Here is a 22229-nt window from a genome sequence, read left to right as displayed (position 1 = left end):
CAGTATGTTAGAAGATGATAAGCTGGCAATGTGGGGAAGGGCATTTAATTTAAAATAGGGTAGCCTGGTTGGCCTCATTGAGAATGGAAGTGAAGAAATGAACCACAGGACAGGTGAACAAAATGCAGTCTAGGTAAAGGTCCTGACATAAGACAAGGACTAGAGTAGTCAAAAGGAACTGTAAGAAGATCTGTGGCTGGAGCTAGAAAAGTATCAACAGTAGGATATGAGTCCAGAGATCAAGGGGGAGTAACATATGGGCCTAGAACACAGAAAACTTCAAAGTCTCTATTTCTGGCCACACCACACAGCATGTGGGATCTTAGTTTCTCAAGCACAGATTGAACCCACGTCCCCTGGAGTAGATGCATTGAGTGGTAACCACTGGACCGCCAGGGAAGTCCTTGAAAGTCTTTTTTAAAACTCTTGTTTTGAGTAAAATGGGAGTCATTAACAGGGGTCTAAGCAGAGAATTTATAAGACCTGACTAAATTGAATCACTCTGGCTGCCATGTTCAAAACACATTGAGGGGCAAGAATGGAAGCAGGGAAAACAACTAGCATGCAACTCTACTAAGCCAAGTCAGATGTGTTTGTGGTTTGGACCAGAATGGAAGGACTGAAGTTGTTGTTTAAATTCTGCATATATTCTCAAGGTGAATCAAACATGATCTCCTGAGTCAATGTGGGTAATGAAAATAAAAGTTACAGAAAATTGGGTCGAGGGGAACAAGGTCGTGAGGAAGCAGCACACAGTTTGCAGCCGCTATTTCTTCCGCCTTCAGTCTCTGGATCTTTTGTAGCGCTTCCAACAGCGCTATGTTGGGACAGAGCATCCAGAGGTTCACAACCTCTGTGGTTCATCGGAGCCACTACGAGGAGAGTCCAGGGAAGAATGTACCATTTTCAGTGGAAAACAAGTGGAGGTTACTAGCTATGATGACTTTGTTCTTTGGGTCTGGATTTGCTGCACCTTTCTTTATAGTAAGACACCAAATGCTTAAAAAGTAATCCATGAGACAGATAAGAAGAGGAACATATTAAGAGGTGCAATCTCTTAAAAGAATCAAACCCTTGAATTCAGCATCCTAGATATGTTTGTAAATAAACTTATGGCATAAAAAGAAAAAAGGAAATTGAACAGTTTTTGTTTAAAAGCTAGGTAACAAAATAAAAAAACAAAGTGACTTCATAAAAAATTTAAAATTTTGTACATAATACACTATCCACAGAGTAAAAAGGCAACCCACAGCATGGGAGAATGCAAATTACATATGTGATAAAGAGATTAATACCCAGATTAATATATATAGGACTCCTAACACTGAACAACAACAAAACAAATGGCCCAATTGAAAAATGGGCAAAGGACTTGAACTGACATTTCTCCAAAGAGGATATACTGTTGATGGGAAGTAAAATGGTACTGTGGAGAACAGTAAAGGTTCCTAAAAAATTAAAGAGAATTATCATTTGATACCACAATTAATTCCACTTTGGAGTATATACCCAAAAGAATTGAAGGCAGAGTCTTAAAAAGATATGTATATCCTATGTTTATAATAGCATTATTCACAATAGCTAAAAAACACAGAAGCAATCCAAATGTCCATTGACAAATGAATGGATAAGCAAAATGTGGTATACCCATGCAACAGAATATCATTCAGCCTTTAAATGGAAGAAAATTCTGTGATATGCTACAACATGGAAGAACCTTAAGGACTTCATGCTAAGAGAAATAAGGAACTCACAAAAAGACAAATACTATGCATTTCACTTACATGGAGTACTTAACAGTAGTTAAAATTAGAGACAAAAAATATAATTGTAGTTGCCAGGAGTTAGGGGATGGAAAGAATGGGAAGTTACTGCTTAAAAGGTACAGAATTTCAGCTTCCAAGATGAAAAGTGTTATGTGGTTGAATGGTGGTGACTGCAGCCCAACAATGTGAATGTATTTAACACATCGAACTTAAAAATGCTTAAGATAGTGGAATGAGGGGGAGGGAGGGGATATATGTATACTTATAGCTGATTCATGTTGTTAAACAGCAGAAACTAACACATCATTGTAAAGCAATTATTAATGTTGTTGTTTAGTCACTAAGTCTGCAACCCCATGGACTGCAGAATGCCAGGCTCCTCTGTCATCTACTATCTTCCAGAATTGGCTCAAATTCATACCCATTGAGTTGGTGATGCTATATGACCATATCATCCTCTACTGCCCCCTTCTCCTTTTGCCTTCAATCTTTTCCTAGCATCAGGGTCTTTTCCAATGAGTGAGCTCTTCACATCAAGTGGGCAAAGTATTGGGGCATCAGCTTCAGCAGCAGTCCTTCCAATGAACATAGGAACTGATTTCCTTTAGGACTGACTGGTTTGATCTCCTTGCTGTCCAAGGGACTCTCAAGAGTTTTCTCCAGCACCACAATTCGAAAGCATCAATTCTTCAGTGCCCAGCCTTCTTTGATACTTCAATTTTAAAAAATGGTTAAGATGATCAATTTTACATTAAATGTATTTTAATACATAAGCTAAAAGTCAGGGATAACTCCAAGGTTTCTGATTAAAGGCCAGGGAAGATGGAAGGAAGATGTGATTTGAGGAGGAAGGTCAGAAGTTCAGATTTAGACATTTTTTAGTTTGAGATAGCTATAAGGTATCCAAGTAGAGATGTCATGAAGACAAGTGGACAAACCAATCAAGAGTTCTGGGAAGGGATCTGGGCTCAAGATATAAATCTGGGAATTGTCAGCATAGTATTTAAAGCCATGAGTTCATGAAGAGAATAAGTATAGATAAAGACATGAAATTAATTATTTAATTGGGCAAGTTAAGAATTAGAAAGACGTCTGTTAGTTCCTACAAAGTCTGAAGGTATTGCTTTCTGTAAGAAAGCTATGCTATAGACAGCTTATTTTTAGAAGACAAAGATTAAAAACAAAACTCAAATGTATATATATGTCTACAATTAGCTTTCTGCATAGGATAATTGAGTGACTGATAAGAAATTTTTAAAAATAAGTCAAAGGGCACTTTAACCTGAGGGTCCATAGAGTTCATACAATTCACAAAAATCTATAGAATATTAGGTAGCCAGGAATAAAATAAATCTTGACAAATTTTAAGATCACTTCTAGTAGACATACCAATGAGCAGATTATTGGTTTTGACTGACCACTGATTTAGTTACTCAATCAACAGATCATATTATATGCTCTGAAGAACAAGACAGGGTACTGAGCTAGATAAGATGCTGTAAACCATATGGGACCCTAACCCACCTGCCTAACTAAACTATCTCAAGGAGCCTGTTCCCAGGCCCATATTAAATCCATGTTCCCAGGCCCACATTATTATTATTATTATTATTATTAAATGCATGTCCCCAGGCCCACATTAAATCCAATGAATCAGAATGGGGAAAAGGTCAACAGTCCAAACTTTAGTAAGTTCTCAAGACGATTCTTCTATATACTAAAATTTGAGAAAATTACGGCACTAAGAGACCTAGTTAAGACCAAGTCCCTATCTTATCCCTGTAAGATAGTAGGGAATAAATATACATATAGCATCAAATATAATAACCTGAGATATAAAATAAAAATTACCAAAAATGACAAGAAAAGTTTCCAACTAAACGAAAAACAAGAAATGCTTCATGCAGATGAAAGATGGGTCTTGAGTTCAGTTGAGTAGGGAGAAATGCATCCCTACTAAGCGGAGCGGGAAAAACTAAGGCAAAGGGAAAACCAGGGGTTTCATGCAGTGAATATCAAAATGGTTGGGCATAAGCCTACACTAGAATGTACAGGCCATACTGTCTACCAGTCAAATCACTGCTTGAGCAACGGCAGGAGCAGAAACTCATCATCAGTCTTAGGAAGGCCTAAACCTAAGGTAACTGAGTCCTGCTTCTCTTTTTTCCTTTCATGTACCTGCAGTACAATATAAGAATGATGATGACCTATCTCCAGTCAATGAGCATGGAGCAGATGTATGGATTTCCATTCACATTCTACACCAAAATCATGAGCCTAACTTTGCCCTAAACTGTTTCTCATCACTTCTCAACAATCACATGTCTCTGCTACCTTTAGTAATCTCAGTGCTGGACCTCATTCCCGAGTTCAACCTATCACCGAAATCCTAAATATTTGCCACTAAAGAGATACCTAATCAAAGTTCTTTGTGGTACCATAGTGAAGGCTAGGTGTCAGTTGGTGACCAGGTCCAGAGCCCAGATCTCCTGGCTGCCAGCAAATTACTCTTTCCAGTGTCCCACAGTGCATCTTAAACTCTACCTCACAGCAATGTTCAAATCACTTTATTCACTTAATAGAGCCAAAGGCATTAAGATAATACCTCCTATGTGCACAACGCTAAGGGGTTTCTTTTTACATTATATTCCATGTGAATAGCACCCCCTAGAGCACAACTCCAGGATACAAGGAGAGTAATGATCAGGAGTTACTGGCCGGCCGTATTCCAGTTTCAACAAGTACTCTGCACACCAAGACTTATTAACACACAAAGCACTAAGGAAAGGTCTAATGGCTTAGAATGACTACTGTGGATATTTAGCATGAAAAAATAATATCTCCTGGTTTTGAAGCCCCTTATTTTAAAATTAAAATGTTAAATAGCCCAAGAAATCTTTTTCTGATAAGTATAATCTTACCACAGAACTTCTTAATGAAATATTCAAGTATTAAGCTATTTTTCAAATAGTGTATAAGGGTAGTTTCCCTATGCATACTAAACAATTATCATTTTTAATTTGTATACACAAACACACACACACCCCACCCTTGAAGAACTACTAAACAGTTAACTTCAGCTCATCAATGTGATTTTTAAAAATATTTATAAAGAGGCACAGAGAGAAAAATGGTTTAGCTATCCAAACTTCCACCCTGTTACATGAATGACCCTATTTGATGGACAAAGTCAAAATTAAAAAGAAAAAAGTCAATTACTATTCTTTGAAAGCTACCTTTAATCAGATAAAAGTATTTCTACCATTTCTAATATATCATATAAAATTCAATTTATTTCCCCCTGAAACTTGAACCTCATACCTGCCTTCCAAATCAACAAACTTTACAAAGTATTTTGTTGCACTGCTCTTGAATTAATCATATAATCAACTAATTATTTTAGCACCTATGATACATCTGAGCAAGGCATTTTGAGGAATACAAAGTTGCTCAAAAAGAGTCCCAGTCCTTAAGTTCAGGAAGAAGTCAACTTAACAGGGATATAAAGAACAGAGGGAAATGAGTAAAGCAAACTTAACTGCCTCTGAAAAATGAAGAAGGATTCAAAGGACCTGAAAACCTACAGGGGTACCCTGACAAGGGAGAACAGCATTAACAACAGTACAGAATAGGACAACAAAGCAAGCGGTAAAGCAACCATTCACTCAGTGCTCACACTGAAAGTCAAAGTGAAGTCGCTCAGTGTGTCGACTCTTTGCAACCCCGTGGACTGTAGCCCACCAGGCTCCTCCGTCCATGAGATTCTCCAGGCAAGAATACTGGAGTGGGTTGCCATTTCCTTCTCCAGGGGATCTTCCCAAACCAGGCATCGAACCCAGGTCTCCCGCATTGCAGGCAGACGCTTTAACCTCTGAGCCACCAGGGAAGCCCTGTGCTCACATTAGCGCCAGCCTTAATATTTATGGACTACCCACACTGTGTTCCAGGCACACAGTTAGGAATTACTCTGCTCTTTCAGTCCTCATAACACACTGTTAGGGCCTTCTTGTGTTAATTCTCTTCCAAGATGAGCACACAGTATACAAGGAAACATGCCCAAGATTACACGGATAGTAAGTGGCAACACAAGGATTCAAACCAAACCTCTCAGTCTCAACTCTGATGCTCACTCCCCTCATCTACTATTTTAGGTGGGAAATGGACTAGAATAAGTCAGACTGGTGAACACAGATGTCAATTATTATCAGTAAGGGAATTATTTCAATGCGAAGAGATAAGTTTTAGGACTTCATGTAAGTGATATATATGGCCTTGAACAGAATGAAACCAGTGTTTCCTGAGGATGTTTTCATAGCCAAAAGCAAGATAGATGTTGAGAGATCAATTTCTGGTATTAGAGCAACCTGCTATGAAGTGATTAAAAAAAAAAAGATGTATGATAATGGCTAGAAAGAAAAGGGTAACAAGAGAGCTTACAACAGACTCTGAGACAGTGACAACAGAAAATATTGGTAATAAGTAATATAAATGATACTTAGAGAAAAATAAAACTCTTTAGCTGCAGATGGTATAGACAAGCCAATGAAATCTACAAAAAAGCTATTATAGTAAGTGAATTTATTTAAGTTGTAGGATGTAAGATCAATATACAAAAATCAATTATTTCTACATAGTAGCAATGAGCAATCAAAAGTGGATATTAAAAAAATAGTCTCAAAAATTGTAAAATAATAAATGACAAAGATGTGTAAGACCTATACTTCAAACTTTCAAAACACTGCTAAGAAAAATTAACAAAGACCTAAATAAAAGAGCCTAAATCCTATGTTCACAGATGAGAAGATTCAATGTTGTTAAGATGTCAATTCTTCTCCCTCCCCACCCAAAAATTCAATGTCGTCCCAAGCAAAATCCCAGCATGCTTTTCTTTTTTGGTAGAAACTGACATATTGGTCCTAAAACTTATTTGGAAATGCAAAGGACCTAGAACAGCCAAAACAATTTTGAAAAAGAAAAATTCAGTTGGAGGGCTAACACTACCTGATTTTAAATTATGGTAAATCAAATCCCGTGGAAGAGGCATAAAGACAAGCATATCAACAGAACAGAACAGAGGACTCCCTTGGAGGATCCAGTGGTTAAGAATTTGCCTACACAGCAGGGGGACATGGGTTCCATCCCTGGTCCAGTAAGATTCCACACGCTGCAGAGCAACTAAACCCCTGGACCACAACCACTCTAGAGCCGGCGAGCTTCAACTACTGAAGCCCACATGCCCTATAGCCTTGTGCTCTGCAACAAGAGAAGCCACCACAATGAGAAGTCCCTGCACTCTGTAACTAGAAGAAGCCCATGCACAGCAACAAAGACTCAGGGCAGCCGTAAATAAATAAATAGAGTCCATAAATAGACCCACACATACATGGACAACTGACACTGGGAGCATGGAGTCTTAGCCACTGGACCACCAGGGAAGTCCCTGGACAACTAATTTTTGACAAAAGTGTAAGGGCAATCCCACAGAGCAAGGTCAGCCTTTTCACAAAACTGCCACTGAAACTACACATTCACTGCAAAAAACTGAACTTTGATGTATACCTCACACCATATGAAAAAATGAGCTAAAAAAGGATTAACAGACCCAAATGTAAAACCAAAACTACACAACTGCTAGGAGAAAGCATAAAAAGAAAATCTTTGCAATCTTGGGTTAGGCAAATATTTCTTAAATATGACAACAAAAGCACTGCCCAGTCCATAAAAGAAAAAACAGACAAACTGCACTTCAAAAAATTTCTAAGCTTCTACTCTTAAAAAAAAAAATCACTAAGCGAACAAAGGGCTTCCCTGATGGCTCAGTGGTAAAGAACTGGCGTGCCAAAGCACAGACTTGGGTTCAATCCCTGGGTCAGGAAGATCCCCAGAAATTTAGGGAAGGGAATGGCAACCCATTCCAGTCATCTTCCCTGGGAAATCCCATGGACAGAGAAGCCTGGAGGGCTACAGTCTATGGGGTTGCAAAGAGTTGAACACTACTTAGCAACTAAATACCACTACCAAAAAGACAAGCTACAGACTGGGAGAAAGTATCTGCAAACCATATATCTGATAAAGGATTTACACCCAGCATAAATAAGAACTCTCAAAATTCAATAAGAAAATAAACAACTCAATTTGTTAAAATGGGTAAAAGATTTAAACAGACATTTCACCATGGAAAAAATATGGATGGTAAACGTACATGAAAATATTTTGAAAAAAGAGTTTGGCAATTTCTTGAATAGTTATACAACTATCATATGATCCAGCCATGCCACTCCTATGTATTTATAAAGGTAGCCTTACTGGAAACAATTCAAGCATCTATTAAGAGGTGAATAAATAAACAAATGATATATCCATACAGGTGAATACTACAACAATAAAAAGAAATAAACTACTGATACATACAATATATTAAGATAGCTATGCTGAATGAATGAAGCCAGACAAGGAAGAAAGAAAGGAAAAGGAGGGAGAGAGAGAATAAACTCAGTATTATTTCACTTATATAAAATATAAATATATATGTAAAATTCTAGAAAATGCAAAATCTATAAGCAGATTTGCCTGGAGGAGGAGGTACTCTTCTACAGAGAGGCACAAGAAAACTTCTGACAGTGATTGATATGTTCACTATCTTGACTGTGGTGATGGTTTCACAGGTGTAACCATAAGAAAACTCAAACTGTATACTTTAAACATGTATAGCTGATTGTATGTCCATTATACCTCCACTTCTTAAAAAGTAAAAGAACAAAACAAAGTAAATGTAAGAAAAAAAGCCCATGGGGTCGCAAAGAGCTGGACACGACTGAGTGACTGGACTGAACTGAAGGAAAAAAGCGATAAAAAGTTTTAAGAAGAGTCAGGAAGAAGCACTGTTTGTTCAGGAGGGAGTGAGTAGATCCCTGAGGATTCCATGCAGTCAGAAACAGCTGGATATGAGAAGGCAGTGAAACAAGCCAAACATCTTCTACAGGCAGAGAGAAACATGGATATGAAACAAAGAGGAATCATTCCTTGAGAAACAACAGAAGACAGAGCACAAGGCAGAAGAAGGTGCTGGGCTAGCTCAATACCTCATTAATCTATAACACGCTATTTACGGTGCATTCCCCTTGGCCTGTCAGCTTTTTCAAAATGCAAAAGTCAGACTGCTCTCCTGGCTTATTTCACTGATAAATACAACTGAAACAAGAGATCCCGACAAAGCCCACATCCTCTCACAAGTCCTGTCCAGACAATCAACTTGGCTCAGCTTGCTTTGAATGGTATTTCTCAAAAGAATCTAACATACCTTAAATAATTCATCTTAATATGCATTCAAGGAGACAGACAGTTTAACAAAAAATATCTGTAACTGACTTATATTTCTAAATTGCTTAAAGCAGGAGGAAAACCTCATCTAAAATATATCTTGTGTTAGAAATGTAACAAAAATGTCATGTTCTAAACAGTCCAGTGAAAAGAACTAACAGACTGCTTACACTGCTATCTGGATCAGGAATCCAGTCCATACTCCCATGCCCCAACCTTCTACAGTAAATTCAAAATGCCACCTTCTCAATAAAGCCTTTCTAAGCCCTCTCCCCAGTGTCCTCCCTTGACAGAATTAATTACACTTTTCTGCCCTCATAACTCTACTTAAACAACAGTATTTAGTTCCTTGAGCTGTTAGAGATTAAGTACTGCCCTACTCCTCAGTGTTCTATACAGAGTAGGTGCTAAAACAGAGAAAAGAGGAGTTTGATGGTTTAAGGCTAAAGATGACAAGACCTAAAAAGGCCTGAAAACCAAACCCAAGGCTCAGCAGAGTTCTTTCTGGTTTCCCTTCATTAAGTGTGGTAATTGCAGCTTACTGGGGCTGAGGGGAAATGTACATGGAGGTTCATTACACTATTCTGTCACTCTATGTATGTTCAAAATTATGCACAATAAATTGTTAAAAAATAATAATAAAGAGTAGCTGAAGATAGGATCAAATGCTTTTTTGTTCTTACTTTCTTACCTTTGAACTTTCCTTTCTTTTTTCCTTTAAATATGATCTTTGCCAGCCTCCTTCCTCTGTTGTCAACAGGTCCACTGGGTCATTAGCCATTTAACAAATGTTGGTTTGGAGGATAAAAGACAGACCCTTTGCACAGGCAGTGGAATTCCAAATGCTAGACTCTTGGCTCCACAATGTCTGATTCAGAAGAACTGCTGGGAGCTATTAGTTTAGCCTGCCCACCCAGGCATATGAAGACTTCTAGAGTTCCTTTTACACCACTCCCATATGCCTCTCATTTATGCCTACACAGTTTGTGTGCTTTCACTTAGCACAAGAACAGATCAGATCCAGTGTGACCACAGAAATTATTAGAAAAGTCCATGGATGAGGAATCCAGAATGAAGCAGTTCAAATGTGGAACTGCAACAGACTGAAATTTTTTTCCTAGTGGGGCAATAATCCAACAAAAATGCATTTCAAAATCCCCAGACACAAGATCAGGAGGCTATACAATAACAATATATGTAGTATATGAGATACATGTTGGCCTAAATTAGAGCTTCTGTCATTCTGTATGCATATCTTGTGCTTTCCCACCTCTGAGCCTTTGCTAACATTCTCTCTTAATATGACTGCTTTCTTCTTTCTTGATACAAAGATAGTGGGAGTAATCTTATGCCTAGTTTTTTTCTTTTACTTTTTCTTAACTCACAACGAGAACAAAGTAAACAGGGGAGATGGGAAGATGTCCTACAGTAATAAAACTATAGAGTTTCCAGAGGAATGGAAGATTACTAAAAAGAACATGAATGTGAGAGAAATGTCATAATGTGAAAATAACTAGGCCGTGGGCAGTGCAAGTCAGTGGCGGGAGGGAGAAAGATTAAAACACTTCCTCACACCAGTCAACTGGTGGCGCCATGACCCTAGATATGGATAATACCTTGGTATTGGATGGAACAGGCTAATTAAGTTTGATTCTTGAGCAAATTCCTCAAGAGTGGACATGTTAAGGAAGACTGAACTTAGTTATATACAAAATTCTGGCAAAAAGGTGTTAAGAACCACTTAAGAAGCAACTTGTAAGTTATAAAGTCCTAATTCTACACACAAGTATTGGGGGCAAAAATAAAACTTACACTTGCGTCAAAGGTTGATAAAGGCCTCATCTGGGAATCCTCTGATTCAAAGCAGAAGGAAAAGCAGCCAACTGAATAAATCAAGCCAATCAAAAAGCCTGGATTCCACCCGTGATCTGCTCTTTGAAAGCTATCCTTCAAGACCTGATTCAGATGACATCTTCCACATGCAACTTTTACTGATTATCTCTTTTATTCCATTCATGTGTCCTCATCTGAACCTGTCTTACTTATTTACTTAAATGCACAGGCCATACACCTCTCACAAGGTATCAAGTTTCTTAAGACCTGAAAAACTTGTCTTCTGAAGAACTCCTAGCTCTCTATCTTTCATGAAAACTATGCTAAATATATTTTGTTTGCTTTTTAAAATCTGGACAAATCACAAATATCCCAACTCAGGAATAAAATTTAAATAACCAGTAAACACACACTTATAAAACATATACAAAGTAAATGATCTATAATAACTGTAGGTAGGAGATAAAGGAGAACAAGTTCCAAAGGCTCCTGGATTTAGCAAACTTTACCAGATATACATACAAAGAGGTAGTGGCTCAACAAGGCCCCTAAGTCTTGTAATAATAACACAGCTGAAGACGTGAACAAGACAGCAGCTCACTACCAACTGATCCTATAGAATTAGGAAATGCTGGGGTGATCACACACTCAGATAATGGCAAGCGTGGAAATCTGCCTTATTCAAGTGTGGAGTTGTGTACTATTCAAATGCACACCTGTACTCACTTGAGTATATGGCTCTGGGGCCCAACTCTAACCCTAAATACTGCAATGCAAGCTAGATGAGCAAAATGGAGAACTTTCTAAGTCTTCCAACCACAAAGAAGCAGACTGGGCTACATTCCTCTCAAAACCGTACTGAAAACAGTCTTCTTTCACATGGAAATAGGGCTTTAAGAGGTATACTTCCTATATTACAATCAATTTGAAATTTTTAATCAATAATCTATCAGTATCCTGCAAGAAGCTAATGTATAACTCTGAATTTGGGTTGTTGACAATTTAGAACTTTCAGTTTTGATGTAAAATAAATTTATTCATCAAAGAGATGTTTTGATTTCATTAAAAAGCTATCTTTAGGAGTCCCAGGTAGCCTAGTGGTTAGGATTCAGCACTGTCACTGCCAAGGCCTGGGTCTGCTCCCTGGTTGGGGAACTGAGATCCTACAAGCTGTGTCGGCATAACCAAATATATAAATATATTTTGTGTGTGTGTTAGTCGTGTCCGACTCTTTACGACCTCATGAACTGTAGCCCGCCAGCCTTCTCTGTCCATAGAATTCTCCAGGCAAGAATCCTGGATATTCCCCACCCCCCTCAAAAAAGCTATCTTTGGGGCAAAGACTAGAAATTTCATCAAAGAAGATATATGAATGGACAATAAACACATGAAAGGATGCTCAACATTGTTAGCCATTAGGGAAATGCAAGTCAAAATGACAATGTGACACCACTTCCAACCCACTAGATGGCTATAATAAAGAAAAAGACAGATAATAACAAGTACTGGGGAGGATGTGGAGAAATTGGAATCCAAATATACTGCTAAAGGGAATGTAAAATAGTTGGCTGCTCTTCCAAAGGGACCTGGCAGTTCCTCAAAAAGTTAAACACAGAATTACCATATAACCCAGTAACTTCACTCCTAGGTATATACCCAAAAGAACAGAGAATGTGTGTCCATATAAAAACTCATATACAAATCTTTATAGCAGCTCAATTCTTATTAGCCAGAAAGTTGAAACAAGCCAAATTCCATCAACTGATAAACATTTAAGTAAAAATGAGGCACAGCATATACTCATTATTCACAGTAGTTGTGTTCTGTAAAGCTACTGCAAACATTGAATTAGTAAATACCAAACCACTGCTCCTAGGGGAAATAAACACAGAGTTAGGTTCCTTCCAGTCTCTGGTCAAAACATTTCCATCAATAGATCAATATATAGCCTTGTTTTATGTGTTTCCATTTAAAGCCATCTGATTTAATACATTGTTGATTCACTAACATTGAACTCATTCCCAACAGCAATGTAACTCATGCCTGAACAAAGCTTATTTAACATACATATATTTCCCTTAAGGCGTATCACAGTCTTCTCTTCCTTAGGAACACTAGACAGCACTTCAGTGCTACACTCGGGGGCCATTTTAAACAGAAAAATTACCAACAGCAGAAAAATGTGGAAAATGTGGCATTAAACAGACCACAAAAAGAACTCGTTTGAAAAAAAAAAAAAAAACTTGTTTGCAGTATGAGAACTAGAGTAAGAAAGAAGGCAGAGTGTTAGCATGCATGTTCAACTTCAACTGGGAATGCGAGTGCTGGGCAACTCAAAAATTTTCACTGTTTATGTCCAAAAACAGCCACCTCATATTGACTTTTGGATACAAACATTTTAGTAAGTATACAGTTTCACACATACAGAATCTGTGATTGATGAGGACTGTGTATCATACAATGAATATTATTCAGTCATAAAAAGGAATGACATGCAAATATGCACTACAACATGGAAAAACAAAAAACATCATGCCAAGTGAAAGAAGTCAGTCACAAAAAACTGACAAAGTCACAAAATACTGTATTTTTCCCAATCTTAAATATTGACAAGTAATTCAGAAAAGAGTTATAATGTAAGCCAAAGAATGTTTCTAACACTTTATATGCAATGTTCACACAGGCAAATCCAGTGACAGAAAATAGATTAAGGGATGGGAAACGGGGAAAATGCAGAGTGATTGTTAATGGGTATAGAGTTTCTTTTCGGGATTATGAAAATGTCCCGGCATGCAATGGCAATAGCTGCACAACCTTATATATATACTAAAATTCATTAAATTGTACACTTTAAAACAGTATGTGAATTATATTATAAAGCGTTAATGAAAAAACACTATTTCCTACATTATTTTCTGACTTATGCATAGCAATATGCTTATGACCTGTTTTTCAAATTAATACCAAAAGAAAAATTGTGCCTTATCATATAGTTACTTGGGTATAACTTAACCAGTTCACTTCTAGCAAAGCAAGCCTAAAACTGGCCATTCTCTAAGCACAAACTTCTTCCCTATTAAGATAGAGCCTTGGGGTATTTTTGTTTGTTCTCTTTTCTTTTCTTTTTTGGCCATTGCCTGTGGATGAGAAAAAAAAACCTAAAAATCAGTTTGCAACAAAAGTTTTTTATTTGAAAATGAGAACATTTGCATGTTTGTAGCACATCCATCTAAAACAAGTTCCAAAAGAAACAACAACAAATGTTGTTACCGATTACTCAAGAACTCAGTCTGAAAACCTCTTAGATATTCCAAAGCCAATCCATGTAGACGGTTAACATAAGCAATAGTGAGTAACTCACTTCTCTGTTCAAACCCTGATTCTGAATTCCAGCAAGTCACAGTATTATGAAAAGGAGAACAAAATAAAGAACATTTTTAAAAAGTCATCTAAAAAAAAAAAAAAAAAAAGTCACCTTGTCTACCTAGATTCCACACTGGTTTAACCCAGTACATCTCAAATATTTAAGTACATACGAATCACTTGAGGAAATCTTATTAAAATGCAAATTCACAAGATATGTGACACAACCTGAGATTCTACATTTTTAAAAAGCTCCCAGGTGACAATGATGCTGCTAGCCTCAGCACAGACAATGTGTATTTACTTTTCTCATGGCTAAGGTAAAGTTGATGTTGCCTGACCACTCTTGTCTAAAGTGAAGGGGCATACAAACAGCCAGCTTTTCCAAAAGGCCTATCAATCCACTATGCATGCTCTTCATCAATTGGAGTTTCTTTTTCTTAATCACATTTAGGGATCTTCTTTGAATCTCTCAAATACTGTTCACATAGATCTCTTAAACTGAGGTACATAAGTATTAAGTTAAACCTTAGGTAGGAAGGAGCAAACTCCTAGCTCCCTTCATGCAACCCAGTGGCATGATTCTTCCTGAAACAACACCAATACAGGCTCATTTTTAGACTCATTTTAGACTCAGATGAACTGAAATTAGTATATAACTAGTTGCTCCCTATATTCAGTTGGTTCATTCACTTTGCTATTTCTTTGTAAAATACCACTGGATTTGATCCACTTTTTCAGAATTACAAGTTACTTTGAATTTTAATCCAGTTCTCCAAGGAATCAGGCTCTGGTACTGAGGAATTATTTTCTCTAAGTCATAGTTCTGTTATCTGTGAAACAAAAATAATGCCTTGTATGTCTATTCTAAGAATCTATGACTCTATAGAGTTTTTTATTTCCTTTCCAATCTTCAGTGCTTGAGATCTATGACATTTTGCTTTATTTTGCTTACCTCCCAGTTCCCCAGAGAAAGGAGCCTGCATAAACTATATATAGACATTACTATATTTAACTATCCTTACAAGGAACTCTCAGAGAAGTTAAAATGATGAACTGGAAATATCCTCAAGTAAGTAAAAATAAACACTAAAAAAATAAAACCTTACATTATCTTTCTCAGTGCCAATCCCCAAAATATGCAAGCAGCCAAATGTACACTTTTTTGTTCACTTTGGTTGTTGCTGTCTTCCTGACCAAAGGCAACACCTGTGCACAGGTAAAAGCTGTGCTTAAATGTATGTGACTGGAGAGAGCTATAGCTGAGGAAAAGCAGTCAATTACCTCTTCTCACAAGTCTCACCAGCTGTGTTTTCCTGATGACACAGAATCTGTCCACCTGCTCCCACGAACGGCACAGCTGCAGTTAAAGTGAAACACCTGGTTCTGCACACCCGTTCCAGGCAGCTTGCTGGAACAACCCTAGTTACCAATCAGGCAAGCCCAGGTCAGCATGTTCATCTTATTGCCAAAATTAAAAACGAACGTCATTCTTAACTATAGGATATTAAAACATATTTTTCATATCCAAAACACAAACACAACAATGTCAAAGAAGTTACAGTAATAATGCTAAAGAACTGTTATAAAGTGTGAGATCCTAGATCACAAATTTGGTTACATTAACCACTTCCCAAACTACTTAATTCAGAGCATTTAAAAGGAAGATAATCCCAGTAAAATGAGCTCATTATCTCCCAGCAGTCAGTGGATTATATTATGAATGGCAGTAACAACACATGTAAATCCATGGCTGATTCATGTCAATGTATGGCAAAAACCACTACAATATTGTAAAGTAATTAGCTTCCAACTAATAAAGATAAATGAAAAAAATAAATAAATAAAATAGATAAACAAACAAAAAAAAGAATGGCAGTATCAATACTAGTAAATGCACTCAATTAAGAGATAACTCCAAATAAACATGTGAAATATGAGAATTTCTTCCTAGTTTTACACTTAAGAAACTTTACAATTGAGATTTTTTTATTCTCCTCATGGGACTTTAAATTAACTTAGGTGTGTATATGTTCTGCCACTCAGTCATGTCTGACTCCGTGATCCCACAGACTGTAACCGTATAGTAACTGTATAGTCCATGGGGTCGGAAAGAGTCGGACACAGCTAAGTGACTTTCACTTTAACTTTACCACAATGTCCTATATCAAAATAATTTTTCCTCCCCCTAATGCTTTCTCCATTTAGATTTGGATGGTCTTTATCAGGTTTAGATACTCTAAATCAGTATTTCTGAAAGTAGTCTTTCAGTTCAGTTCAGTCGCTCAGTCGTGTCTGACACTTTGCGACCCCATGAACCGCACGCAGCATGCCAGGCCTCCCTGTCCATCACCAACTCCCGCAGTTCACCCAAACCCATCTCCATCGAGTCGGTGATGCCATCCAACCATCTCATCCTCTGTCGTCCCCTTCTCCTCCTGCCCTCAATCTTTCCCAGCATCAAGGTCTTTTCAAATGAGACAGCTCTTCGCATCAGGTGGCCAAAATATTGGAGTTTTAGCTCTATCATCAGTCCTTCCGATGAACACCCAGGACTGATCTCCTTTAGGATGGACTGGTTGGATCTCCTTGCAGTCCAAGAGACTCTCAAGTCTTCTCCAACACCACAGTTCAAAAGCATCAATTCTTCGGTGCTCAGCTTTCTTTCTTTCTTTTTTTTTTTTTAAAGTTCTACCACTTTATTGCTACCAACCCATCTCCCTCCACCCTCGTGCACACATGCTCAGTCATGTAACCCCATGAACTGCAGCCCGCCAGGCTCCTCTGTTCATGGACTTTTCCAGGCAAGAATACTGGAGTGGGTTGCCATTTCCTTCTCCATCAGCTTTCTTTATAGTCCAACTCTCACATCCATACATGACCACTGGAAAAACCATAGCCTTGACTAGACAGACCTTTGTTGACAAAGTAATGTCTCTGCTTTTTAATATGCTGTCTAGGTTGGTCATAACTTTCCTTCTGAGGAGTAAGTGTCTTCATGGAGTAAGTGATTGTAAGTAAGTAAGTAACTTTCCTTCTGAGGGGTAAGTGATTTCATGGCTGCAATCACCATCTGCAGTGATTTTGGAGTCCAGAAAAAGAAAGTCAGCCGCTGTTTCCACTGTTTCCCTATCTATTTGCCATGAAGTAATGGGACCGGATGCCATGATCTTAGTTTTCTGAATGTTGAGCTTTAAGCCAACTTTTTCCACTCTCCTCTTTCACTTTCATCAAGAGGCTCTTTAGTTCTTCTTCACTTTCTGCCATAAGGGTGGTGTCATCTGCATATTTGAGGTTATTGATATTTCTCCCGGCAATCTTGATTCCAGCTTGTGCTTCCTCCAGCCCAGCGTTTCTCATGATGTACTCTGCATATAAGTTAAATAAGCAGGGTGACAATATACAGCCTTGACGTATTCCTTTTCCTATTTGGAACCAGTCTGTTGTTCCATGTCCAGTTCTAACTGTTGCTTCCTGACCTGCATACAGGTTTCTCAAGAGGCAGGTCAGGTAGTCTGGTATTCCCATCTTTTTCAGAATTTTCCAGTTTATTGTGATCCACACAGTCAAAGGCTTTGTCATAGTCAATAAAGCAGAAATAGATGTTTTTCTGGAACTCACTTGCTTTTTCGATGATCTAGCAGATGTTGGCAATTTGATCTCTCTTTAGACCACCTAAAAGAGAATTACTTAGGAAGCTTGATGAAAAAACTCAGATTCTTGACCTGATCCCAAACTCTGGAATTTAAATTTCTGGGGGGTGAAGTCCCAGAAGCTGCATTTAACAAGCGTCCCAGATGCCTGGCATGCACACCAAAGCGTATGTGGCATGTAGTTATTTTTTCCTCCTTAATTATTATTTTAATAAGCCTATATTTACTTGATATGTGTATTTTGGGGCAGATACCATGATTCATTGGAAGGGCTGATGCTGAAGCTGAAATTCCAATACTTTGGCCACCTGAAGCGAAGAACTGACTCATCTGAAAAGACCCTGAGGCTGGGAAAGATCGAAGGCAGGAGGAGAAGGGACGATAGAGGATGAGATGGTTGGATGGCATCACCAACTCAATGGACATGAGTCTGAGTAAACTCCGGGAGTTGGTGATGGACAGGGAGGCCTGGTGTGCTGCAGTCCACGGTGTCGCAAAGAGTCAGACACAACTGAGAGACTGAATTGAACTGAACTGAACCATGACAAGCATCATATCCACCTTTTGCCTTTAATCCTTCCCTTTTAAGTTAGATATATATTCTCTTTTACAAACTAGGAAATTGACTCAGATCTCACATGTGAGTGCTAAGTCATTTCAGTCGTGTCCAACTCTTTGCAGCCCTATGGACTGTAGCCCGCCAGGCTCCTCTATCCATGGGATTCTCCAGGCAAGAATACTGGAGTGGGTTGCTATGCACTCCCTCTAGGGGATCTTCCCAACCCAGGGATCAAACCCCTGTCTCTTATGTCTCCTGCATTGGCAGTTGCATTCTTTACCATCAGCTCCACATGGGAAGCCTTAAAGGGGTTGGGGGTGGCAGTAGGTTAAATCAGGAGTTTGGGATCAGCAGATACAAACAACTATATATAAAATAAATAAACAACAAGGTCCTACTGTCAGCATAGGAAACTATATTTAATATCTTGTAAAAAATTATAATGAAAAAGAATACATATATAGCTGAATCACTTTACGTAAGAAACTAACACATTATAAATAAATTATATTTCAATTAAAAAATAAATAAATAAATAAAAAGCAAAATGCATAATCTGTCATATGTATTAGTTTACACTGGTGAAAATAATCACCAAAATACCTTTATGGTATTAATGAGCTAAAAATGGCAAGATTCCTATGACAGGCCTGGAGAGTTTGATCCACCTGAAGCTTTCCTTCTCTACGTCATCAATAGCAGAAAGGACCTATTTTCACTTCCAGCACTGTTCTATTTAGTTACAGGTTCATTAATTCCTTTTTCTACTACCAGACACATGGAGAGACATCATCTCCCACAACTACAGGTAACAGGTGTATCTGCAAGAGCCAACTGCTCCAAAATGGACAAGCCTGCACTTTCTGAGAAAGGGAAAAGGATTTGAATGGTTCTTGGCAACCTCAAGAAGCAATTGATCATATATTTGCCTTTTTTACAGAGCATTTTAAAGTTCTCTGAGATGAAAGGTGTGATCACTTTAAAGGCATCTCACTACTAACACTGAACAAATCAATACTGAAAGCTGCAGTTGTTCATAAAAATATGTTCCAAGGTACTTAAGATAGCAGAAGAGATAAATGTCTTTGCTCTTGTTTAAAGCAAAGGTCTGACAGAATGGTTTTGTGGACTGCTCATCTGACTGGAAATTAGAAAGACTCTGCAAAATATTATGATTCCATTTATAAAAATAATTATACATTAGTATGCATTACAGATGTCTGTAAAGGTATTCCAAAAAGTCTGGAAATACAAACGTTCAGTGATGAGGTGAAATGGCATTTTTACTTTTGACTGCAATTTTCTATAAATTTTTTATGAGAATGTCAAGTTACCTTTGTAAATTATCTTTCAAAAAGTATATAATTATAATAAATTAAAATTTATTATAATAAATTATCACAGATTCCGCATAGCAGAGAAATGGAACATGGTAGCTAACAGAGTTAGTTTATATAATTCTGAGGAGTTCAGGTTCTTTCTCTACCACCTAAACAGAGAGACATGCCCTGAGTGTCAGTTCATTATTCATGCGGCCTCTATTTTCTCAACTGTAAAGTGGGATATGGCAATAGTACAAATCACAGCCTGTTGTGAGCAGTGAATAAAATAATCTATATGAAATCCTCATGTAAACCACTATTTTTCAATGTAGGTACAAATTACAAATATGTGATAAAACATAAAATAGTGGTTCAAGCTTTCTTTCTTCAAATAATTCACAATGTACTTAATAGTCATACAGATCTTCTAAGGTCACTATGATCATTTTACACAGAATAACAGACAATATAAACTATGGTAGAGTAGATTAAATCTACAATGAGTCCATGCTCAGATGTGTCCAACTCTTTGTGATCCTATGAACTGTAGCTTGCCAGGCTCCTCTGTCCATGGAATTTTCCAGGCAAGAATATTGGAAAGGGTTGCCATTTCCTCCTCCAGATGATCTTCCAGACCTAGGGATCAAACCCATATCTCCTGCGTCTCCTGCACTGGCAGATGGATTCTTTTCCACTGATGCCACCTGGGAAGTGCTAATTAAATCTATACAAAGTCTAATAAATTTCAGCCACAGATTTTGCAAAGAAGAACCCAGAAACTTTCTCAATAAATTCCTAACATATTACTTCATTGTCAAATAGCTCTCACAAAAACACCAGAAAAGTCTGCATAATCTAAATTCCAAATAATGAGCTTTACAAGCATTCATATGATAAAGAGAATTCATCTGTTCACTACAAAGGTCTTGGTAGGTCCAGTCTCTATTTTCATTCACCATTTTTTTTTTCAAGCTGAGCTGTGTGGCTTGCAGGATCTTAGTTCTCCAACTAGGGAGTGAACCTGGCCCAGGCAGTAAAAGCTCAGAGTCCTATCCACTAGACTGCCAGGAAATTCTCCACCATCTTATTCACATATCCTGCTATCTACTCAACATCTCCAGTTGGATATTTAAGAGACCTCATATACAAAATGCTGCCGCTCCTGCTAAGTTGCTTCAGTCATGTCCAACTTTTGTGTGACCCCATAGACAGCAGCCCATCAGGCTCCCCCGTCCCTGGGATTCTCCAGGCAAGAACACTGGAGTGGGTTGCCATTTCCTTCTCCAATGCATGAAAGTGAAAAGTGAAAGTGAAGTCGCTCAGTCGTGTCCGATTCTTAGCAACTTCATGGACTGCAACCTACCAGACTCCTCCGTCCGTGGGATTTTCCAGGCAAGAGTACTGGAGAGGGTTGCCATTGCCATCTCCGTATACAAAATGTCCCATTTCAAATTCTTGGCTCCCCATCCCAGCCTAAACCTACCTGGGGGCTTCTACCATCTCCCCAGTCTTTCTCAACTCCCCAGTCTTTCTCAAATCAGTAAAGATGCAGTTTAAGTCAATAATCTTGGAGTCATCCTTGACACACAACCACCCACTGAGGCAAATTCTAGCCAAGCCACTGGGGCAAATTCTATCAGCTGCACCTTCAAAATATCCTAAATTCAACTATTTCTCCTTACCTCCCCCATTAATAAATATTCTGATCCAAATCAACTTCCCTCTCGTGGCCCATAGCAATAATTTATTTTGTTCTTATTTTTATTTATAATAGTTTCTGAATTTACATTTCTGCTTCCACCATTGCCATTAGTATTTTCTCCAAGAGCAGAATGAACTCTTTAAAAGATAGATAAAGGAGATCAAGTCTCCCCCTGCTCAAAACCCTCCAACAGTCTCCCACCTCATTTAGAAAATCCAAAACCCTTTCTTTTGACTCTTAAGATCCCACATACTCTGGTCCCTGTTTACCTTCTGAGATTCTACCAACACTGCCCTTATGTTTTCAGTTTGTTGGGCAAACTGGCCTCCTTGCTGTTTCATGAACTTACCGACCATGCTCCCTCCTCAGAGCTTTGACACTTGCTTCCCTTTGTCTGACTGCTCCTCTTCCTGATATCCACATGGCTAGCCTATTTTCTCCAGGTCTTTGCTCAAATAGCATTTGATCAGAGAAGTCTTTCCTAACCATTGCATCTTAACTGCACTCCCCATCACCCTCCTCTCTCTAGCTAACACACTTAGTTAATACTTTATCACCACCTGAATATATTAATCAATTAATCAGTGATGAACGCAAAGAAATAAAGGGAAACAATAGAATGGGAAAGACTAGAGATCTCTTCAAGAAAATTAGAGATACTAAGGGAACATTTCATGCAAGGATGGGCACAATAAAGGGCAGAAATGGTAT

General features: G+C 38.1%; 2 protein-coding genes across 3 annotated transcripts in view; one reads left to right on the top strand and one right to left on the bottom strand.

The window, feature by feature from the left end:
- Positions 1-22229, bottom strand: part of CBFA2T2 (CBFA2/RUNX1 partner transcriptional co-repressor 2) — a 141659-nt gene that overhangs the window by 98305 nt on the left and 21125 nt on the right. The window lies entirely within an intron of this gene.
- On the top strand, positions 156-1449 carry LOC133044453 (cytochrome c oxidase subunit 7C, mitochondrial-like). Its single transcript, XM_061125837.1, has one exon. The coding sequence runs from the start codon at positions 820-822 to the stop codon at positions 1009-1011; it is 192 nt and encodes a 63-aa protein (XP_060981820.1). The 5' UTR covers positions 156-819; the 3' UTR covers positions 1012-1449.

The sequence above is a fragment of the Dama dama genome, chromosome 23, assembly GCF_033118175.1.
Source record: "Dama dama isolate Ldn47 chromosome 23, ASM3311817v1, whole genome shotgun sequence".
Classification (NCBI taxonomy): domain Eukaryota; kingdom Metazoa; phylum Chordata; class Mammalia; order Artiodactyla; family Cervidae; genus Dama; species Dama dama.
Note: the sequence above shows the minus strand (reverse complement) of the source record. Positions and strands in the feature narration are given on the sequence as shown.